Raw genomic sequence first — 24,033 nt, 5'->3', positions numbered from 1 at the left:
ACAGAGACATCCTGTTACTTTATTATAAGGATTTATTTATATATGTAACATGGGTTATTTTTTAACATTTTATTAATGGAAGACAATTGTTTCACTATTAAACAGATCATCGATTCCAATTAAAATGTATAAAAAGAGTTACATCTTTATATAATAGGATAATTATCCTATTCATCATACTTTGGGAATAATGATTCCTAGGACAACAAGGTACAATATCATATGCAAGGCATCTCTCTAATCAAATCCTAATAAAAAAGTACATATATATAAACAGTATCCTGTATTTAACAGTTTAAACATTTTTACAGTAACACATTTATAGTCGGATTATTTAGTTCTGACACTCTAAAGTTTTAATGTTCTTCTTTCCCGCCGTTTTAGAGCTTCAGTTTTATGGATGTTGTCATCCTTTTTAAAACTAAAATAAGGGTTGTGGGTTGACCTCCCCTCACCTTAGGTGCCCTTAAAGGCCTTGAGGAGCGCAACTACTAGTCAATATTCAAAATTAACATTGTGTGTTTGTGTATATCTGTCAATACCTGTGATTATATATGTATATCGAAAGATCTCGCTAACTGCTAGACCAATTTCTGGTTCTCCTTTGCATAAATTGGGGAAGGTACCCCCACTCTCCCAAGAGAAATTACTTAGATAAAGAGGGTACAATGGGCTGTTTAATAATAGTCCCCAAAGTTTTATTATAATGATTCTTATTCGTTGGCTTATTACCTTGTGGAATATAGTGAATTTTGATTCTTTGATTTTTTGTGTTCAAACGTTTCAACCACAAATTTTTAAGGAGTAATTTTGTGTATCATCATTGGGTTGTACATCAATTTAACGGCCATTGTATTATCCCTTTACATCACTGGAAAAATCTGAGAAGAAACAAATTTAAAATCAAATTAACCAGCATAAAAACTAAAGGCATTAATAGTTAAAGTATGTAGAATGCCTTGGCCCCAAACAGTCACAACTCATTACCAATCCCATTTAGGACTTCTCCAACAAAGGTTTTGCAATCAAAATGGTGGTTGTGTGATGGGTGTTAGTGTTACTTAAACTAATACCTCGGGTGTTTGGGCAGTTATTTTGGTTTGTTGGACCTGGCGTTTGAGTTAATTGATAATACCCAGGGATCTAATGGGATAAGATAATGGCTAATAAAATTATGTAAATCTCAATGTTAAAACACAAAATTACCCCTTCTGTAGATTACAATTACAAACATTTGGACACTAAACTTAATACACCAACCAATTAAAATTTATTAAAAGTCCTCACAGTTGTTAAGCCAACTAATAAGAAAATGTTATTGTAAATATTTTTGAACTTGTGTAATTAACAGCCCAATGTCCCCTTTCTCTCTTTCTCTCTGCAAACACCAATATTCTCTGTTTATGTAATACTTTTTGAACCATGGTAGCGCGTACATCCCCAATGATGATGCACAAAATTATCCCTTCTATAGATTAAAATTAGTGGTTGAAACGTCTGAACACTTAATTAACCAACCAATGAAAATTCACTCAAGTGCGTAAAGTTGTATAAACTTACAAATAATAAAACATTATAATAAAACTTTGGGGACTAGTGTAATAAACAGACCATTGTCCCCTCTCTCCCTGAAATAATAAAAGTATAAACAAAATTAAACATGGATGACAGCATCCATAAAAGCGAAGCTCTAAAACGGTAGGACTTACGGACACTAACACATGTATAGTGTCAGAACTGAATAATCAGAATATAAAAAAAGGAGTCAAAGCAAAATTGTGAGTAAATTTGTTGGAAAAACTTCTTGATAGAGGATAATGTTTATGGACATATTTAATTTTTTTGGACTTGATTATAGAGTAGCTTTGCTTATAATATTGTACTTTGTTGTCCCAGGAATCACTATACCAACAAATTATAACAATCGGATTATTAGATCACATAAAAATTTGTTGTTAAAAAAGTAAAGAACCAACATGTTTAAAATGGACGTACGGACATTCTGGTAATGATTATAGAGTTGCTACGCTTTCTTAATCATACCTAAATACTAAAGGAATAATCACCATGAAATCGACAGGATAATTCTAACATGCCTAAATTAATGAAAAAAGCTATCTCTCTCAGACGTACGGACTGACGGACGGACGGACGGACGGACCAACTCTAATTATAGAAAAGCTTCGCTTTTTAAAAAGAATGACAATATCTATAAAAATGAAGCTCTGAAATCAGAAGGACCTCATTGTTATAGGAATCATCATGCCAAGTTTTAAATTGATAAAACAATTTTAACTGTTTAAATTAACGAAAAAAGCTAACTGTTACATACAGACGGACCAACCCTAATTATAGAAAACCTTTGCTTCTACCACTTTGAAGTCTCAGGGATCTAAAGGGATAAGATTATGTGTTCAATTTTTCAACTATAAGTTAAGTCGGTATTTAAATTATGTATCGTACAGACTTTAAGGTTAAAGAAAACATTCACATTTTTAAAAGAAAATATACAATTTAACATTAGCGATTGGGTGGGGTGGGGGAGGGTAGATATATAGATAAATACTATGCTAATTTTTGTACAGTTTACATGATATGTAATTTACATAATTCTAATCTTACGTAACTCCAGTCTTGTATATTTTAATGTTTTTATGTGCAATCTTAGTTCGTTATCGATAAATAATTGCTATTCTGCATAATTTTACACATTGCTATCGTGTTATATAAAGATAAATGATGATCACTGTTCAAAAAGTTTAATTTAAATATTTCTGGAGAGAACACAAAAACTTTCTTTATACCCCAAATAGTACAAATTCATAGTACGCCCTTGCATCCATTACATAATTATCAGCTGATTTATAGACAGACTGAAAATTAAGTTGCCAACCATTTGAGGGGGGGGGGGGGGTGTACTTTTCATTATATACAAATATCTGACTCTCTGCCTGGGTTTTTATTTTATTATTGTAAAGAAAAAATTTTTTTTTTTTGGGGGGGGGATGATTTTCCATTTTGGTCTAATATTTGTATCAGTTGGCAAGTAGAACAGATTATTGATACAGCTAGTGTGTTTTACAGACTGGGGTTCCTCCTCTAAAGTACAAACAAATATTTCAGGTCAAAAGATACAACCCAAACTTATCCTACACATCTTGTTCTGATATCCCAATAAACATAAGGAAATATATGTGAGAAAAACCTAGATTTTGAGAGAATAAGGAAGGTGAAAAGGCAGAATTTATATATTCTCTATACCTCTATTTCAGTTATGATATCCCAATATTAATTAAAAAAATTATCTGAAAAAAGGAAGAATTAGGGGAATTAAGGAAGAACTTCATAGAATAAGCTAGGTTATCTGAAAATAAGAGAGAATTAGTAAGGAAAAGGAAGAATTACTTATAATAAGGTAGATTTTCTTAGAATAAGGAAGAATGTCTTAGAATAAGGTAGATTTTCTTAGAATAAGGAAGAATGTCTTAGAATAAGGTAGATTTTCTTAGAAATAGGGAAGTATTTCTTAGAATAAGGAAGAATTTTTTGGAATAAGGTAGATTTTCTTAGAATAAGGAAGAATGTCTTATAATAAGGTAGATTTTCATAGAATTAGGAAGTATTTCTTAGAATAAGGTAGATCTTATTAGAATAACTAAGAATTTCTTAGAATAAGGAAGAATGTCTTAGAATAAGGTAGATTTTCTTAGAATAAGGAAGAATGTCTTATAATATGGTAGATTTTTATAGAATTAGGAAGTATTTCTTAGAATAAGGTAGATCTTATTAGAATAACTAAGAATTTCTTAGAATAAGGAAGAATATCTTAGAATAAGGTAGATTTTCTTAGAATAAGGAAGAATGTCTTATAATTAGGTAGATTTTCATAGAATTAGGAAGAATTTCTTAAAATAAGGAAGAATGTCTTAGAATAAGGTAGATTTTCTTAGAATAAGGAAGAATGTCTTAGAATAAGGTAGATTTTCTTAGAATAAGGAAGAATTTCTTAGAATAAGGTAGGTTATCTGAGAATAAGGGAGAATTTGTAAGGACAAGGAAGAATTTCTTAGAATAAGGTAGATTATCTGAGAATAAGGAAGAACATGGAGGTATTGGGTTAATTTTCTTAGAATTAGGAAAAATAAGTGAGATTTAGGAAGGTGATTTTTATCTTCTTTTTCAGATATGTAAGAAAAAGGAGAGTGATTTTTGTCCATATTTGAGATATCTGAGAAAAAGGAAGATGATTTCTGTCCTTTTTGGAAGGGAATTTCTGTCCTTTTTAGGAATGACTTCATTTCCTTCATATGATCCAAACATTTTAGCTAATTACATTTTTAGAACCTCATGAAAATCGCCTTTATCAAAATATTTCTTTTTAGTAGTTTTTGGAAATTTTTAACATAAAAGCATGAAATTTCCTTTATTCTGTTGAATATGTTTTTATAGATATTTTTCAACCACTTAATAAAAAAATAATGAAAAAAAATATGTTAGAAATAAGCATAATAAGTATCATGGAAAGAAAATTAAATAGCAGGTTTCGTAGTATTTTCACAGTAGCTTTTGATAGGTTATTTTAGGTTACTTTTAACAGTTATAAATCTATCCCAACCATAACAATTATAAAAAGTAACTACTGCTGCTTCATAACGAAATATATTTCAAAGAAAAAAATCTTCATTATCAATCGCATCTCTTGAGAAGTGAATCAAGCAATATTAGCTTTGTCGTTTTTTAGGTTAGGTTAGGTAAAAGTTAATAATGATTGCCCCGCAGGGTGAGGAAATAGCCCCTGCAGGGGCTAGAAATAGGAGAAAAGCTACTGTGAAAATACGACGACTACGTCGTTTTCTTTCCATGATCCCATAAAAATTTACAGGTTATTATGGTGACTGGAGACCATCCCATCACAGCGAAGGCCATCGCCAAGTCTGTTGGAATTATTTCTGAGGGTAATGAAACTGTAGATGATATTGCTCAGAGACTTGGCAAACCTGTTGATGAGATTAATCCTAGGTATTTCTTTTTCATAAAGTTTTACAATTTAATTCTCCGGACTAGATAAATAAAGAGATTTTTTATAAATTACAATTTGGTACTTCTGTTTTGTCATGTGCAAATGCCGTTTTAATTTTTTTAAAGTCCATTTTTATCAAAAATTGAACTTTTAAAACCTTCAAAAGTAAAAAATCAGAAATATTTTTTAAGGGGAATCAAATATGTCGAGTTTTTCTTATTTTTTATGTCGGAGCCGGAGCCGCCATCGTCACAGACGGCTCCGAGGAGCCTTAGTTACACCAAAATCAAACGGCTCCGCAACGCTGGCCATTTGATTTACTATTCAATTCATAAAGACTATCAGTTTGCATTTAGAGGGATAATTTTAATGAAAATGGTTTAAAACCATCATGGCAAACTCTTAACGTACAACATGTTTGGTGTTGTCATTTAGGCGATCTTATGAATCATTAGGGCCTTTAGTTCAGTAGGATAAAATCTATATTTAAATTTTTGATAATTAAAGACTGAAAGAAAAGATTTTATTAAAACCTATTTTTTTTGTTTTTTTTCAGGGAGGCTAACGCGGCTGTAGTGCATGGTGGGGAGCTGAAAGACCTGTCTGACGACCAGCTGGACGACATACTGATGCACCACAGCGAGATTGTGTTCGCCAGAACCTCGCCACAACAGAAGCTTATCATTGTTGAGGGTTGCCAGAGAATGGGTGCCATTGTCGCGGTTACAGGTTAGATTAAACGGGATCTTATTTTCCACCATTATGTCTTCATAACCGATTAATATCCGCTGGATTAGAATCGGTTCAATGGCATACTAAAAAGAATCATATATAACATTGTATTACTGATATTTTTACTGATATGAAAATAAAAATAAAAATCATATTAATACCAGTTTTGTTAGACTAGTCCTTTGGCCTTTGTCCTTTGGTCATTGAATTATTTGTCTGTGATTTCCAACTAGCTTGATAAAGAACTGTGATTATTTTATACCAAGGCTTTAAACATCACACACCTAACATAGCAGTAGTAAGAACCATTTCTTATTTTCGCTTAGCGACAACACTTTTATTCGTTTTACCTTTACCTTAAAGTACTAGATGAGAAAGATTGCTTTTAGGCCAAGGCTTTAAGACTAACATGCCTGACAAAGCAAAATTAATAACCAATTTAACGTTTTTTGATAGATCTATATTCTTAATTTCAAGCTAAAATCTCATGTTATTGTGTAGTAAATGTAAGACAGATTAATGATTATCGATTCGTTGTTTGTGTAGGTGATGGTGTCAACGACTCTCCTGCTCTTAAGAAAGCTGATATTGGTGTTGCTATGGGAATTGCTGGTTCTGATGTATCTAAACAGGTATCTATCTATCTATATATCTCTCTGTCTATCTATACTGCCCCTAAGAAAGCTGATATTGGTGTTGCTATGGGTATTGCTGGTTCTGATGTATCTAAACAGGTATCTATCTATCTATATATCTCTCTGTCTATCTATACTGCCCCTAAGAAAGCTGATATTGGTGTTGCTATGGGTATTGCTGGTTCTGATGTATCTAAACAGGTATCTATCTGTCTATATATCTCTCTGTCTATCTATACTGCCCTTAAGAAAGCTGATATTGGTGTTGCTATGGGTATTGCTGGTTCTGATGTATCTAAACAGGTATCTATCTATCTATGTATCTGTCTATCTATCTAAACTGCCCCTAAGAAAGTTAATATTGGTGTTGCAATGGATATTGCTGGTGCTGATGTACCTAAACAGGTATCTATCTACCTATGTATCTGTCTATCTATCTATCTATGTTATTATGTTTTTATTGTCTTTATCTATCCATTTAGGCTGCTGATATGATTCTGCTCGACGACAACTTTGCATCCATCGTAACTGGCGTCGAGGAAGGTCGTCTTATCTTTGACAACCTGAAAAAATCTATCGCGTACACCCTGACCTCCAACATCCCCGAGATCTCCCCGTTCTTGATGTTTATTCTGGCGGATATCCCGCTGCCCCTGGGCACCGTCACCATCCTGTGTATTGACCTGGGTACAGACATGGTGCCCGCTATCTCCATGGCGTACGAGGAGGCGGAGTCGGATATCATGAAGCGTCAGCCTAGGAATCCTTTCTCTGATAAGTTGGTCAATGAGAGGCTTATCTCTATGGCCTATGGACAAATAGGTATTGTTCAGTTTTTTAAAGTTTTAATATTCGATTTTCTGAAGTATTACAATCATTTAAACAATCATTAAACAATATTTATGGAAAGATAACAAAATTCATGTATAGAATCGTATTACAGAAAATTTTCCACGAATATTAAAATAAAATCTTAAAATTATTACAAGTTTTGTCTGGTCTAACAAAACTGGTTTCAATATTATAATTTGTCATTTCAATATCTGCGGAAAACTGTCTATGATACAATGCGATAACTATTAAAATTGCAGGTATGATACAGGCATCAGCTGGCTTCTTTGTGTATTTTGTCATTCTGGCTGAAAATGGTTTCCTACCACAGGTATAGAAATTTTACAATTGTTTCGAGAAACTATCTTAAAGATGATCAGAAAAGAGGCTTAAAATAGTTTAAAACCTGCTCATAAAAAAATCAAATAATCTGCAAAATAATCCATTTTCAAGTTATTTACTTAAAACATAAAGATATTAAATTAAATTTTTTAGAACTAGGATAGAAAAATATAATGTCTGACTGTCCTGTAATGTCATCCTAACTTTTAAAGACCCCATTTTCTGGAAATTACCAGTAGTAGAAAGCATTCTTTTAAAGTTTAACCTCCCAGTTAAAGTTTCTAAGTACGCCTCTAAGATTCAATGCAAATTCCTTCTTCAGATCCATTTAAGATAAGATTCAATTTTTTCTAAATTCAAAAGAAAAACTAAAAGTTTTACAACAGAGATGGAAAATTAATAAAAGAGTTCAAAATTTGTTAACTACCTATAAATGAAACACCTAAACAAATTTTTAGAAACACATTTCTCGGTGGATTAGAACCGGTTCTCATCCATGCGAAAAAACTATGTCTAGCATCGTATTACATATATACAGTTTTCTACGAATATAAAAATGTACAATCATAAGATTATAACGAGATTTTATAATTGTATATTTTATAACCACGGAAAGCTGTTATAAAACAATGCGAGTAATAACAATTCCAACACTGCGGAGGGCTTTAATACTAGGTAGAATGGTTCTTGTAACTCTCACTAAACCTAACCTAACCTAAAATAAGCAATAAATATAGATGATTATATTCTATCAGAAGCTCGCCCAGTGATTCGCCGGGGGGGTGTGATACCATTTGGGGCTGAAAAGAGGGGAGGGTAGGCCTTCCAAGGTCTAATTACCCGACATACCACTATTTTCATTTATAACATATGGAGCTTTCTATAAATCATATGTTGAGTAAATTATAGGACAAACTGTACTTAGGCAATGTCTTAAATTATTTTTTTGACTAAATGACATAATCCTTTAGTTTGTGACACAAAACTTTATATAATTGTTTTCAAACTTTAAATATTTGGGTTTTACTGATCTTTTTCGTTAAGGAAATTGAATTTTAAGTTTAAATGACAAAAAAATTTGTTCTGTCAAATTTCAAAAAAAATTATCCCGATATCTGCGCTATTAAACAAAATTCAGCACTAAATATTTGAATTTAACATTAAAAGCGAATCTTTTCTTCATTTTGAGTCGGTCTGACCGTACGTTCGTAACTGATAGCTAAAATCGCTAATTTAGGCATGTTAAAAATATCCAATGATGATTCCTGTAAAAAAATCCAGCATAGCAACTCTAAAATCCTTACTACTTTATGGAAGTTATATTTATATGATTATTACATTCTTTAAATTTTTGTAGCAATGATTCCTTGGATGTTTAGGTATAATCTTTTTAGCAAATTATCTCTAATGTAATATATTAAGCATCCTGTATTTATTTAATGTTTATGTTTTAGGATCTGTTTGGTCTGAGAAAATCGTGGGACTCTAAGGCTATCAATGATCTCCAAGATTCTTATGGCCAGGTCAGTTACAAGTCCAGTATACCTTCGAAACCGCTGGATTAGAACATAAAAAATCATGTATAGACATGACAATTTTCAACTAAAATTAAAATAAAAATCATAAAACTGGTTTTAATCTTATGATTTTTAATTTTAATATCCGCTGAAAGCTGTCTATAATACGATGCGATAAATAACTGTTATGTATCTTTGCAAAGTTTTTGAAAGCGATGAATCTATTATTTAATCGCTGTCAGCTTAGAAAAACGTACAATCTATTTCAAGGACGTCCAAACTATTTTTATTGGGTTAAATGAGGATATTAAAGATTTCCGGGAGGTAATCTAATGTATTTTCAAATTCTAATGGACATCTAGGATATACATATTAAGTTTATTTGGGAATAGTCCCTTTCGTGGCAACGCCACTTAAGGCGCGATTCCCCGTATTTTAAAATTGGTTTTTATAGTTAGGTTATGTTATGTTGGGTTAGGTGATTGCCCCACAGGGTTAGGTAATTGGCCCTGCAGGGTTAGAGATAGAGGGCTAGAAATAAGAGAAAAGCTACTGTGAAAAATACGAAGAATCGCCCCTTAAGATGCGTTGCCACTAGTGGGACTATACCCGTTTATTTTTTGAGTAGTAGGGTTTTTCTCTATAACTCCTTCTACACACATAGTTTTTGTATTTGCAGAATAAGTCTTCCATTACTATTTAAGATGTAAAAAGCCTGTGATTTAGATAAAGTTGTATGTAAAAGTGGAGATAGTGAATTATTCTGCAACACTGCATTAAGGTTATACAATATAAACCAACTAAAAACGTTTCTTATGTTCATAGCTGCAAATATCATACAATATATTAAGTTTAACTCCCCTTTCCCTCCCAAAAAAATCGTGTCAAATGCTTTCGTTAAGTCAAAAGTACAATAATTATTTGATTATTATTTGTAACCTAATTTTCACTTCTTTTTTATTATTTGCCTAAAATTAACGTCGTCTTTGTGAAAATACTTTAAGAAACTCTATCTACCAAATTCATAATTTTGACATTATGATCAAATATCTTTTTGGTTATTATCAAAACAGAACAAAATTTAAGTCAGTGTTGAGACGACATCAATAATATTTACTTCCTATAGCGTCTACACCCTTGGCAACCAGTGGCTCTGTATTCGGAAGGTGATAAAGAGGGAAAAATGGCCTTAAAACAATATAAGTAAATAATTGAAGAACTGATATGAAGCTTTCCTAAAATGGAAAACTCTATCAGTTCAGTGGTTAGCAAGATCAAAACGAACAAACAAATGACCTAACTACAATATCCGATAGGCACTTTAGCTATATAAAGTTGTCCTAATCGTGTTAAAATGTGTGAACGGCCAAATTTTCCATTTGGAATGCATTCTTTTACAATTTGGAGTCAAGTGTGTTCTCTTTAAATGTCCCTACTGTTCAGGGTTACAAGGATAGGAAGTCAATCCAGAAATGTTTACTGAAAAATTGCTCTATCATGGTAGTCTTAATAAAGTTCCAAAAGTCAGATGAATAGGATAATTATATCAACTTGTAATTTTTTGTCAAAAATCAAAATGTTTTAAATGTACGTAACGGTTAAAAAGTTGCTACAATTCCTAAATCGTACATATCTGATATAGGAATCATCATGCAAAGTTTTAATTTGATATGACAAATATAACATGTCTAAAGGGGCTAACCGTAAAAACCGCTTTAAAAATGTTTCTGATCTGTTTTAATACTCATTTAATTAATACTCATAGCTACGTAATTTTGCATTTTAAAAAATGGTTACAGACTTTTTTTTGAAGAGCATGACTGTGTATTGCAATTTATTACTTTTATATTGACACTGCAGTGTTAGTGTATATTATCAAGGATAAAAAGGTTATTTAAATGCATTGGATTGGTGTTAAGTAAATTTTTTTATATTGGTCGTACCAGGAAGGTAGGGAACAATGACCTGTTTATTCAAATAGTCCCCAAAGTTTTATAATAACATTTTCTTATTCGTTGGCGAAACAACTTGGGGGCATTTATAGAATTTTGATTAGTTTATTCATTAACTTGAGTGTCCAAACGTTGTAACCACTAATTGTAATCTCCAGAATGAGTTATATTTTGTGTATCATCATTGGGTGTACATCAATTTATCAGCCATTGTCATATCCCTTTAAATCCCTGACTATTATTTGCATCTAGCATTTTTGTAAAATTATTTATAACTTACATCATATGAAACTTTCTTGAAAAGTTAAAGCAAAAAAGTCAAACCATCGAAAACCAATCGATATATTATTACTTGGATGTTTCACCAGATTTCTAGGTACAGAGATGTGGCGATTCTCGTACTGACCAATAAATAAGATCCATATTAGCAAGCCAAATTGACAACAAATTTTCCCCTGTCAATATATCCACTTAAATCCTAAATCCATTCTAAAATATGACAACCTTTCTTTTTGTAGGAGTGGACGTATCATGACCGTAAGATCCTGGAATTTACCTGTCACACAGCTTTCTTTGTGGCCATAGTTGTGGTACAGTGGGCTGATCTCATCATCTGCAAAACTAGGTAATTCAAAATCAAATAGTAGATGCCATCTAATATAATATATCCATAGAACACTTAAGGGATGTAGGGGGCATTTTATCCTATGCTTCCAATATAATCTACTCTAATCTGACCTGAGATGGGTTCTTAAAAGATAATGCCGCGTTTTTTCGACATTTTTTACGCTATGAATAACAAGCGCGGCATTCGCGAAATCTAAATAGAGCATACAACTTAAGAATTCAAAATTTTAAAATTATTATTTTAGCCATTTGTATAATGTCTAATATAGCTCTAAAAACATATATTAATTAATATGCAGCAAAAATGGATTTAAGATAATTTGTTTTTCTTTTATAAAGGCTGTACTAACAAAAGCGAAATAATTAAATAAATAGTTGTATACTCTGTTTAGATTTCGCGAATGCCGCGCTTGTTATTCATATCGTAAAAAATGTCGAAAAACGCGGCATTCATCTTTCAAAAACCCATCTCTGAAGTTTTAAATAAGGAAACGAAAAATATCTCCCCTTTTTTTCACTTTAATTAAAGATAATGGGGAAGGGGGTCATTGCTCAACAAGGTACTTTAAGGGAAAGCATCAAATTTTCTGTCTTTGGACATTTAATCCTCTTTTTCATCTATGTCTTTATGTCTGTTTGCAAATTTACCAATGATAAAAATGAGCCATTCAATTAAAAATGGATGGAAAGTGTTTATCCTCTATTTTGAAAAAATTTGCCATAGAAATAATATTTCAACCTAGCATTATATTTGGATAGATTTTAGCATTTTTTTTTGTGGTAAGGAAATTTTACCAATGGTTGGTAAATAAAATGGGGAATTTTAGTATTTTCTTTAAAACAAATTTTAGCATAATTTAATGTTTAGGAAACTGTCAGTATTCCAACAGGGAATGAACAATTGGATGCTGAATTTTGGTATTTTCTTTGAAACTGCACTTGCTGCCTTCCTTTCATACACTCCAGGTATTATAATTGGATATCTATATCTATGACGGGAAGAATTTTCGTCAATTGAGCTATTTCTCATTGATCAGTACGTACATCCAGTAGGAGGGGAGGTGATGGGGCAAAGGGGGTGGATCGTTATTTAAGCCACCTCCAAACACTAGTACATGATAATCTAGTGTAAGATCCAAGTGATAATAAATCCATTTCATCATATTCAAGTATGTTTTATTTTAACATATCTTATTTCCAGGAATGATGTAAAGCCGACAAGCCTAATAGATATATAAAATATAATATATATATATTTTTTTTTTTTTTGGGGGGGGGTGAGATAAAAAGGTAGTCATTACCACTGAGCGTTGCACCCCCAAATATCAAGCAACGTTTGTGAATATTCTTTTTTCAACATGATCATGATCAAAACATGATTTTTTTGTGTTTTCCAGGTATGGACAAGGGTCTGAGAATGTATCCCCTGAAGATTAACTGGTGGATTCCCGCCCTGCCTTTCTCAATCCTCATCTTTGTGTACGATGAAATTAGAAAGTACATCCTGAGAAAATATCCCGGCGGATGGGTTGAACAAGAATCATACTATTAGATTTTATAATTCAACATAATTATCTTTTTTTATTTGCTTTCCCATTCTAGCTAATAATGCAATCATAATTACAGGCGGCCATTTTCCAAAATGGCCGCCTGGCTGAAGCAATACTGGTTATTTATGTACGACGACATCACTGCCGCCATTTTGAAGTGCATAAAAACCGGTTTATTAAGATTATTTAATTACTGCTCCGAATGGAACTGGAACCAGTTGAAATTATTTATGAAAATTAATAAAAAAATTTACTAGAACCTCAAATAAATACTCATGTTTGTGTTATAAGAATAAAATATGAATTTGAAGTGAAAATAAAGATACTGCATATCAAATGTTAATTTAAAAACAATGCAGCTCTATATCAAGTCATCAGTATTATTGGGTCTGTAGTTGATATAAAAATGTATATTTTAGATGTATAATTCAGACAACTACCTGGCCCAAATGGTGAAGACCCTTTTCGCAAATTACTTTCTATTATTTTGTAGGGACTTCTTTATATTTCCAACGCTATTGGTTGATTGTTAAAAGACCCAATACAAAAACGGGAGAGGTTCATTACCCTATGGGTAATGTTACATAAAGCTAATGCACACTCTATTCTTTTACATAAATGTTGGTAATGCTTTAATTAATGTGCGACACATTAAGTTGATTAATAAAAACTAGGGTTGGGCCGGATATCCGGACATTTTCAATATCCGGCCGTATACCGGATATTGAAACTATCCGGCCGGATATCCGGCAATATAATCTTTTATATCTCTGTTTTTTAAATCTTAAATGGCTGTAATTTTCTTATTATTGAAGCTAGAACATTTTTTTCTGAATATGTTTATCTTTATGTAAATTTTATATTAGAAATCTCAAAACATAAATTTTGGCGGTGGCAGCAGTACTTGGCAGCTGCCAGCCGCAAACCGACGGTTGGCAGGTAAACGGCAACGGATTTTATGAAATTGTAATATCATAAAGATATATAAAAAAGCCCAAGTTTAAAATTTAAAATCTTCAAGTAAAAGTTTGCGGTCACAGGGACCATTTAAAGATTTCTGGAGACCTGGAGGTTCAGGACTTGCAGGATTATACCTGGAACCTGAAATCGACTTGAAATCCTATATTACATATGATGATGTACGACTATAGGATATTTTAGTATTAGATAACATGAAATGCTTTGTTTAAGTAAAAAAATATTTTTACTTTTTACCTGAATAACCTTACCAGATTTGCTGGCATCCTGTGCCCGCCAGGAAGAAGGTATTAAAAAATTTCAACTCTCAGTTTTTAATAAAAGTCACTCAGTTATAGCCCTCTACCTTTTATACACAGAAAATGGGATAGAAAAAAACAGATGGGGGGGGGGGGGCAGGCATTCAACGCCACCTCCCCGCCCATCCTCCAACCGTTAATGGTTGATATCATATTACAGATTGATGGTAGTAATAGTTAATTAGATTTATTTGCTAAGAAGAAAGATCATTTAATAGTTACTTAATTTTTAAGTTTTAACCTTAATATTATCCTATTATATAAAGAAGTAAGCTTTTTTGTCTGTAGCGAAGGACTTTGCTAACCGCTGAACCGATATGGTTTTCCTTTAGAGTGAAGCTTCTTATAGGTCCCAGGGTGGTTTTTAGACTGTTTAATTTTTGTAAAAAATTCGTTGTAAGGTTTTAAGTTAATTTTCTGCACTTTCATGTCCCTTCTAATATCCCTAGATACTAGGGACGCAGCCGCTAGTATAATATAAAATACCAGTTTATGTATAAAATTTTTTGCGGGTATAGTCCCTTTCGTGGCAACGCCCCTTAAGGTGCGATTATTCGTATTTTCACAGTAGCTTTCCTACTATTTCTAGCCCCTCGCGGGGGACTCTAACCTTGCGGGGCCAACTGCCTAACCTTGCGGGGCCAACTGCCTAACCCTGCGGGGCAATCACCTAACCAAATATAACCTAACCTAACCTAACCTAACCTAAAATAACCTATTAAAAGCAATTTTAAAAATACAACGAATCGCCCCTTAAGGTGCGTTGCCACGAAAGGGATTATATCCTTTTTTGATACTATAATATGTAGTAATTTGGCCGGTTATCCGGCCGGATATTCGGTAATCTGGCCGGATAACCGGATAATTGCCGGATATCCGGCCCAACCCTAATAAAAACCCTACGAAAAAAGTAATTCATAAAAAAATACGTCATAAAGGTTACTATCAATTTATATAGCTGTAAGTTTAGGTACAAGAGTTTGCCAATATACTTAGTGCTCCCATAGAACACACTTAGCTCCGCTATAAATGTAAAAATCAATGAAAATAAGGTCATTCGTATATATTTATATAAAAAATGAAATGCATCACATTTTATCATTATTAAATAATAGACATAAAGATACATAATAATTACTCCTTTAATTTTCAACAGTTTTTAATACTAAAGTTCTACATTTTTTGTCATGGATAAAAAATTTTGAGCGTCAAAAAGTTCACAGGTATCAAAATATAAAATCTACCTCGCACAGGTTTAATTATGAAAATGAGACTAATTTTGATGCAAGTGGCGATTGGGTATAACAAATAAGCGCAAAATCTACAAACTTTTTGTTGTTTAATGGGCTTTCACTTTTGTTTCCTCAGGAATAAAATTGATTTCACGCCGTGCAAGAAAACTCTGTCTTGCATGGACGTATATAAATTGGCTTTAAAACTTAATGAAATGTAATTATGTGGAGAGAGGTTTCGTGATGGATTTCGCTTGAAAATACCCAACAAATGTCTAAACGGATGAGCCGCCAGCCGTTAGCCGCTACTTTTCCAACTTTTTGTTCGATTTAGGGAAAATAGACCTACCAAGGATTACTCATGCAAAATTTCAGATCCAAATTCGAATTCTAAGTGCCATTTATAAATTGATTACGAGATGGTTGCATTAACCCCCCCCCCTAGATATACCACACTTTTCTGGGATCTTGCTGCGTCAAGTATCAACTGTGGGGAATACCAAAGGATGACTCCATGCAAAATTTGAGCCGGCTCCGGCCAAAACCGGCCGGGATTTTTATGAAAAACCGGTTTTTTTCCGGTTTTTAGGGGGTATCTGTAAATCTAGCCCCCTCCTGGGTACGCCACAATATTGATTTTTGCTTTAAGGTCTGATCTGAATTCCTCAACACTGGATATGACCCCTAGAGTTGAAAAAATGGTTAAAATCCGGTCTTTTGACCGGTTTCCGGCCATTTCCGGCCCAAAAAAAAAATTTATAAAATCAAAATTTCATCTAAAATTTAAAAAAATATGCTTTAAATTCCAGTTTTCATTAATAATTTTTCAAAAAACAAAAAGCTTAGGTAATGAAGATAATTTTAACAACTTAAAATGTGAAAAAAGGTTGAAAATTGACAAACTTATGTCAATTTGAAAAAAGTTGGTAAATCCTAAAAATTTGACGGATTTATACATACATTTCAGAATTTAGGTTGACTTTGGTCTTTAACACACGCAATATCCAACAAAATTACAATGAGAGGGTCTAAATGTTTTTCTTAATCCAAATTCTACATTCCCTGGCGGTTCCAGGGATATATCAGTAAGGCTTGTCGGCTGGCCAGAAAGCTTTTAACAGGCGGCCGACTAAAGGCCGGATTTGATGGTTTTTAATAATATTTGAGTCAATTTTCAATGATAAGATAACGAGTTCAATATATATATATATCAATTTTGAATTTGTTAATTACAATATCACATTTAGTTTTTTATCACAAACTAATTACAATTTAATATACAATTTAATAGTTTTTTGTAGCGAAGCTACTCCACAATTTAAAATGTGTGTCTGTCCGTATGTCCATATGTCAGGGGATGAACCTCTAATTAAGATATATGTCTGAGTTTTTCTGTGTACATTCCTCTCAGCATCTAATCTAATTCCGTCTGTCTGTTGGTTAGGCTCAAAATAGTTACATTAATTTTTTGTTTGTAATATCTTAAGCCACATCTGCTCTATAATCCACTTTGTCCATTTGCCCACTTTGATCAATGTACTACTTATGTATGTTGTAATCCTTGTTGTTTGTTATTACAAAAATTTATTGATTGCCAAAATACAATTCTTATATAAAACTATTCTTCTGAAAGTTCATAGTTTTTAATGATGCTATTGTAGGTAATTTTTTTCCTGGCTTCAGAAATAGCTACTGCCTTGCCCAATTTAGACTCAAAAGGAATGTCTTTCATAGCTACTGACGATGTCAATTGGACAGCAGCCTCAACTCTCTAGAAAACAAGGATTAATGCATCCATTTGTAATGTAGCGTAAGAACTACAGAAAATATCAAACTACAACAAGTGATTTAAAGCTATAGTATAGTAGAGTTTATCATAAAATCACAAAACAGCAAATAAAGTTTTATGGATAGCAGGAGAGGCCAAAAAAATGTATAGATGTATAGAAAGTAATTTGTTATAGTGTAGCTGCGCTACTTAAGTAATTTTAAAAGATGAATTCAATCAAATATCAGAATGTAATATCTATAACCTGTGAATGGCATTCATAAGGCACAGAAAAGCCACCATTCTGTGCCCACTGCATTAGTTGGTCATCGTCTATTCCTTTGAGAACAGGTGGCTCTATGACCAATGCATCAGAAGTGACTTCTGACAGTTTCTGAGCATTGATATTAATATCTTTCGGTATTCGAAATACCCTCCTTTCTGTAACATTATTTCTCCTGGATTCCATGATTTGAAGATAAGCTTTGATGCGTTCTTGCTCATCAGGGGAAGCTAACATCCCCACAACTAAGTTTTCTTTATGGAGAAAGAAACCATTGTCAGATAGTGCTTTTAACACGACATTTTGAATATCCGAAGGAAAAAACTCCCTAAAACAATTTATTTTGTATTGCAAAAGTTGTCTTTTTAAGTCAGAAGTGATTAATGTAAAATAAAAAATTATAATTTCCAGAATAGACAATTCCCCAAAGTTAAAGTAATGGTGTTTATTAATTTCTATGCTTTTTAGTAGCGAAGCTACTCTATAATTACTAATGTCCGTCCGTCAGGATTTGAGGGAAACACAACTTTCTTGGTCCCAAACTGAGATAGCACTTCGTTACTTATGGATGTTTTCATCCTCGTTTCTGTCTTTTTATTATGACAAAAAATTATTTGAATATAAAGATTTCACCTTGTCCGAGCCATTATGTTGAGTGTATGCAACGGACCATGCACAAAATTACTCTGTCGTTTTACGTCCAAGAAACCACATGCATAAATCTTGATTGTAAAGTTGACAAGCTGTGTCAACTTGTCAGACGGATTTGTACATCGCATGTAATGGTCCAAGATGTATGTGGCTAGAAATTAAATTTATCTAATCATTCTATATTTAGCAAGAATGAGTGTATGTCTAAAACTATTTGATATTGTTTACAAGAGATTATTATCAGACAAAAAACAATTATGTGCAATAGTCGAAATATTTTTGAGATTTGTTTGTAGTAAACTGAAGGTTAAAAAAGAGAGAAAAGGATAACAGAAATTTAATGGATGGAGAAAAGGATATCCAATAATTCTGAACTAAACTAGTAAACAGTATGACAAATGTTATATTGCTAATTTATACCTGTATTGTTCCAGCGAGCTGATGATAGGTGTCCTATTTTCGAATTTCTTAGACTATGGCTATACTTGCCCTCAATACATGCCTTTGCTATATTGAAGAGCATCCTTTGGTCACGTGACATCCCTTTGACTATTTCAGCATCTATTTGTGGAAATTCGGGACAATATATGGGAGCAAAGTCTGTTACAGAAGGTCTGTTTTCTGGTTCGTTTGCTGCTTTCCTAATTTCTGATCCAATTGGGCCATCGGGTAGGCCATCTACAATATATTTTAATTTATATTTAGTAATTCAAAGCTTTTTGTTTTTTAAAGAAGTTTTTAAATAATGTTATTAGTTTATAGAATTGAGAATACTTAAATAAAAAAAGAACATTTTCTATTGACTTTTTGTGAAGTCTTGCTCTATAAAGCCATGTCTTATACTTCTTTTTAACTTTCTAACTTTACTATCCAAAATATCAATAACATATTTTATACTTTTACCTGGATTTTTTGATTCGCCATCAAGATAAAACATGACCTTTTCCAAAACCTAATATTGTATTGGATATTAGTTGGGTTAGGTTAGGTTTAAGCTAATAATACAAGATAACTACTAATTTGAACTTTCAATTTGTTTCTAACCTTTTCTTCACAATGCAACAAACAAACACTATGCTGAACATTTCTATCTATCTTGTCTTCCAATCTTCTTATCAAACCAGTATTACAGCCTAATAAAACGAATTTGTTGAGTTTGCTAAAATGTGTTTCCTGCTATGAAAATTAGTTTATAATACATATTTTTGTGTAAACTATATTCATTCTGGCAAAATTTTTGTTTATTTTGTTGGCATTATTATCTAATTTTTGTTAGTAATAGATATATAAATATTTGTTTGTTATTTGCTTGAATGCATAGCTATTCTATAAATAGTTTTAAAACTTAAAACAAGGATGAACACATCCATAAGTAGCGAAGCTCTAACTCAATTTGGAGCCGAGAAAATCTCGCTTCCCCCAAAACCTGAAGGATGGACGGACATTAGTAAATATAGAGTAGCTTCACTACTAAAAAATGATAAATATAATTCAATATACCAGTATTCAATGCAGTTCCATCACACCCTACTATCTTTAAATCTGTTATGTCTATATTCCTGAATATTTGAATAATTAACATTACAAAATACTGTAATTTTGAATTAGTATATCTAACTTATATATCTTATATAAGATGTCAAATTAAAGATCTTAGTATTTTTGTTCATAATGGCAATTTTCTTTTCTTTTTTATTGTGTTTTAGTACCTTAAAACCGACTTAATCATTTTTTTAAAAAAAACTTAAATTACTTAAAAAATGAGAGGTCTACAAAAAAACAATTGCATATCTAAATTCTATGGAAAATTTTACATCTACTACTTTCTAAAAACACCGACTAGCTATTTAAGATAAAAATTAAAAAAGTTAAGACCCCTTCTTTAGAAGATAAGTATTACAGTTTACCTTTCTTCAAGATATTCAAACATATTCTCTGATATTGAAGCTGCATCACCCTTTTCAGAAGTGAAAAATCCGAGATATTTATCTTGTATTGTAGTCATTGATATGTGTTCCCTTATTTTAGGTACTCTGATTGTTTGTCCATCCAAGGTTGGTAACTGTTCTGTAATTTTGAGCTGTTTGCCGTCAAATCCTAGATAGGATAATTTCAAGTTGCTGATAGAAGATAGTAACATCTTTCGGTTTTCTTTCCTGAAAGTAATAATATTGCATAACAAATGGTAATATTAATTGACTTGCTTTGCTTTCTAAAAAGTATCTAACTGCTAAAGAAATGACCAAAGCATACAATCTAACATTCTAACATTTCTAAGTTAACAATAAGAACTATACATTAAACAATATAAAAAGCTTTGTTAATAAAAAGATTGTCATAACATATAATTAAATTTTTATATTGTGTTGTGTTGGCCATTTTTATAAATTTCAAATGGGTACAAAATCCTTTAAAGTATAGAAATTTCCAACTGTAAATGAAAAATTATTTTGAGAATATATTAGTTTACTGTTGAAAATTTTAAGAACAACGGCAAAACCGCTGACTTCTTCATATAATTCTTTTGCTGAATTTAAAATTTTTTTATCATTCAAGATTAACACAACATAAGCAGTTGCTGTGAAGCTAATAGAGGATTATAAAATTATCTTTTAGGTATGTAACTTAATGGCAAACATCATATAAAATCTGAAGTAAAGTTTTTAAAGAAATGTTAAACTTTACCTGCATCTTTCAATCTTTCGAAAATTCAATTTAGCTTCTTGATTGTGTGAATTGATATGATCACAGTCCAAAAGAAAACTATTGATTACATCTACGGCAGCTGCATTGGATATCGAAAATCTATCTAGAGCACAAGATAAGTTCCTGAAATTTAAACCCATTAAAAAAAACAAGAATAACAACAGTCTTTGAAATTATATTAAAGATATATGTAAATACCCACTCTTAATTTTATATTTGTAAAGCTGGTGTTAAGGGCTAATCTGAAATAATTATACACATTTATATTAAGTGATTGTGTAAAAATCTATGAACTTGCAATATTTTGTCATTACCTGAAATTTGTATTTCTATAGAAACCACTGTTTTTCTCTTCCATATCATCGTACCAATCTAAAGTATCAGTATCTTCTTCTTGGCTATTATCTTCATTATCAGAATCAGTTGGGTAAAAGTGTTCTTCTTCTTGTCTAAAATCTAAATGCAAAATATATTTTTTCTTCTTTAGATATACAAATACAAAATAAAACTTTATATAAATTTTTCATGTAATTACAAATAATGTCCTTATTTGGCAACAAGGATGACAACATCCATAAAAGCGAAGCACTGAAACGGTAGGACAAATGGACATTAACACTTGTATAGTGTCTAAACTGAATAATCAGAATATAAAAGTATAAGAGTCGAAGCAAAATTGTAAGTAAATTTGTTGAAAAACTGCTTGATTATAGAGTTGCTTTGCTTATAATTTTGTTCTTTGTTGTCCCAGGAATCAACATACCAAAAATCAGATCAAACGGATAATTTGATCACATAAAAATGTGTTGTTAAAAAAGTAGAAAAATCAACATGTTTAAAATGGACATACAGACATTCTGGTTATGATTATAGAGTTGCTACGCTTTCTAAATCGTACCTAACTACTACAGGAATCATCATGCAAAGTTTGAAATCGATAGGACAATTCTAACATGCCTTAATTAACGAATAAAAGCTATCAATCTCGGACGGACGGACGGACGGACAGACCGACCCTAATTATAGAAAAGCTTCGCTTTTAAAAATCATTTCGGAAAAATTATATCAAGTCATATGACGCAAAAAAATAAACTTTAATATATTGATTACCTTCATGAGTTTCATATTGTGCAGAACTTCTCATATGATATGGAGGTATATTTGTTTTATTTTGTAAAACTTTGTGATAAACTTCTAATTTCGATTTTGGTACTTTTGATTCATCTATTGCAGGAAATAGCTGTAACATTATTGCTGGTAGTTTTTTCTTTGCACAACAATGTTTGTATACTTTTCTTATCTCTCTAACATATCTACGTAAGTTGCTTATGTCACGAGCTACATCATGATTGAAAATCTCATTAACCTTAATTGAATTCATTGAAAATCTATTGATCAAAATAAAAATTTAACTTTACATCTTTCTGACAGCTTTTATAAAGAAACGTCAAATATTTTGTAATGTAGTTATGAAGTTTGCGTTAAAATTTTATCATTAAACTCTGAATATGAAATATTTTTCATTTTTTCTATATTTGGATGTTCAGCTAATAGTTATAATTTTTAAGGCTTACTTACTTTTAAAATAATTTTATCTAAAACAGCCCCAATATCGTTATCGTAGAGAGGAAGTGCATTACAAAGTTCTAAATTGGTTGGTAAAGTGTGGGAAGGAAGGTCACATTCTTTAAATTTTTTGTTCCCAACCAACTCCAGATTGTTCCAGCTAATCCGTTCTTTAAAATACTTTCTATAACGCATCTATATACATTGTAAGAGATAGATAATATGATAAGACAATTATATATAGCTTTTTTGTAGTTCCTCTTTTAAAACCTATAACTTGGGTTTCATAATTAAATAGCTGCTGACGCATTTTTTAATAGAATTAAATTTCACTAACTTTAATGAAATAGATATAACAGAATAAAGTTTAACATAACATAAGTTATATATGCACTATAAAAAAAAGCTAGCTTTAGCTATGTTTAAAAAAATGCGTTCGATACAACCTAAATACCACTGCCAGCCAAGCTAGGCAAAACTGTAATTTTTTCAAAATTTTAAAATAAGCTAACTCTTATTCTATATTTTAACTATTTTAGGATATAAAGTAAACCCAATCCAACAACAAGGATAACATAATAAGAAGAAAAGTTTTAGAGAATTGAAAAAAATAGTTGTTTATTCTAGTAAAGCTGACTACTTCAAGCAAAAAAATTGCGGTCAAAAAAGGGGTAAGAAAATAAAAGGGGGTGATTCATTAAATCCAAACATCGTTCATACACACAATTTACATTAGAAAAATGCGGTCAAATTTTTAGGATTTACCAACTTTTTTCAAATTGACATAAGTTTGTCAATTTTCAACCTTTTTTCACATTTTAAGTTGTTAAAATTATCTTCATTACCTAAGCTTTTTGTTTTTTGAAAAATTATTAATGAAAACTGGAATTTAAAGCATATTTTTTTAAATTTTAGATGAAATTTTGATTTTATAAATTTTTTTTTGGGGCCGGAAATGGCCGGAAACCGGTCAAAAGACCGGATTTTAACCATTTTTTCAACTCTAGGGGTCATATCCAGTGTTGAGGAATTCAGATCAGACCTTAAAGCAAAAATCAATATTGTGGCGTACCCAGGAGGGGGCTAGATTTACAGATACCCCCTAAAAACCGGAAAAAACCGGTTTTTCATAAAAATCCCGGCCGGTTTTGGCCGGAGCCGGCTCAAATTTTGCATGGAGTCATCCTTTGGTATTCCCCACAGTTGATACTTGACGCAGCAAGATCCCAGAAAAGTGTGGTATATCTACCCCCCCCCCCCCCTTATTACTTTTATATATGTTTCTGCGGACAACTATTAAGCAAATGTGAAAATAAGATCGTTAGTTTGTTTGCTATACTCAAG

General features: G+C 31.7%; 3 protein-coding genes across 4 annotated transcripts in view; 1 reads left to right on the top strand and 2 right to left on the bottom strand.

The window, feature by feature from the left end:
* The window catches only part of LOC145334618 (sodium/potassium-transporting ATPase subunit alpha-like), a 91,910-nt gene extending 78,383 nt beyond the window's left edge, over positions 1 to 13,527 (top strand). Inside the window, exons 20-28 of the mRNA XM_080180152.1 lie at positions 4,883 to 5,019; positions 5,577 to 5,749; positions 6,299 to 6,384; positions 6,870 to 7,209; positions 7,479 to 7,549; positions 9,015 to 9,083; positions 11,548 to 11,654; positions 12,525 to 12,622; positions 13,054 to 13,527. Of these exons, the coding sequence (XP_080036278.1) occupies positions 4,883 to 5,019; positions 5,577 to 5,749; positions 6,299 to 6,384; positions 6,870 to 7,209; positions 7,479 to 7,549; positions 9,015 to 9,083; positions 11,548 to 11,654; positions 12,525 to 12,622; positions 13,054 to 13,208 (1,236 nt within the window). The 3' untranslated portion in view covers positions 13,209 to 13,527. The remainder of the gene's footprint in view (positions 1 to 4,882; positions 5,020 to 5,576; positions 5,750 to 6,298; positions 6,385 to 6,869; positions 7,210 to 7,478; positions 7,550 to 9,014; positions 9,084 to 11,547; positions 11,655 to 12,524; positions 12,623 to 13,053) is intronic.
* Positions 13,528 to 15,535: 2,008 nt separating this feature from the next.
* The window catches only part of LOC145334557 (bumetanide-sensitive sodium-(potassium)-chloride cotransporter-like), a 93,790-nt gene continuing 85,292 nt past the window's right edge, over positions 15,536 to 24,033 (bottom strand). For both annotated transcript variants that reach the window (XR_013884857.1, XR_013884858.1), the window contains exon 40: positions 15,536 to 15,756. The gene's annotated coding sequence lies outside the window, so the exon portion shown is untranslated. The remainder of the gene's footprint in view (positions 15,757 to 24,033) is intronic.
* LOC145312369 (uncharacterized) lies at positions 16,904 to 22,267 on the bottom strand. Its single transcript, XM_080151608.1, has 11 exons — positions 22,234 to 22,267; positions 21,438 to 21,579; positions 21,103 to 21,246; positions 20,325 to 20,573; positions 19,918 to 19,976; positions 19,462 to 19,550; positions 19,321 to 19,369; positions 18,838 to 19,095; positions 18,400 to 18,568; positions 17,749 to 18,094; positions 16,904 to 17,486 (listed from the first exon to the last, which is right to left on the bottom strand). The coding sequence occupies exons 1-11, from the start codon at positions 22,265 to 22,267 to the stop codon at positions 17,334 to 17,336; spliced, it is 1,692 nt and encodes a 563-aa protein (XP_080007734.1). The 3' UTR covers positions 16,904 to 17,333.

Source organism: Acartia tonsa, chromosome 2, assembly GCF_053477335.1.
Source record: "Acartia tonsa isolate MP-2025a chromosome 2, ASM5347733v1, whole genome shotgun sequence".
Lineage (NCBI taxonomy): Eukaryota > Metazoa > Arthropoda > Copepoda > Calanoida > Acartiidae > Acartia > Acartia tonsa.
Note: the sequence above shows the minus strand (reverse complement) of the source record. Positions and strands in the feature narration are given on the sequence as shown.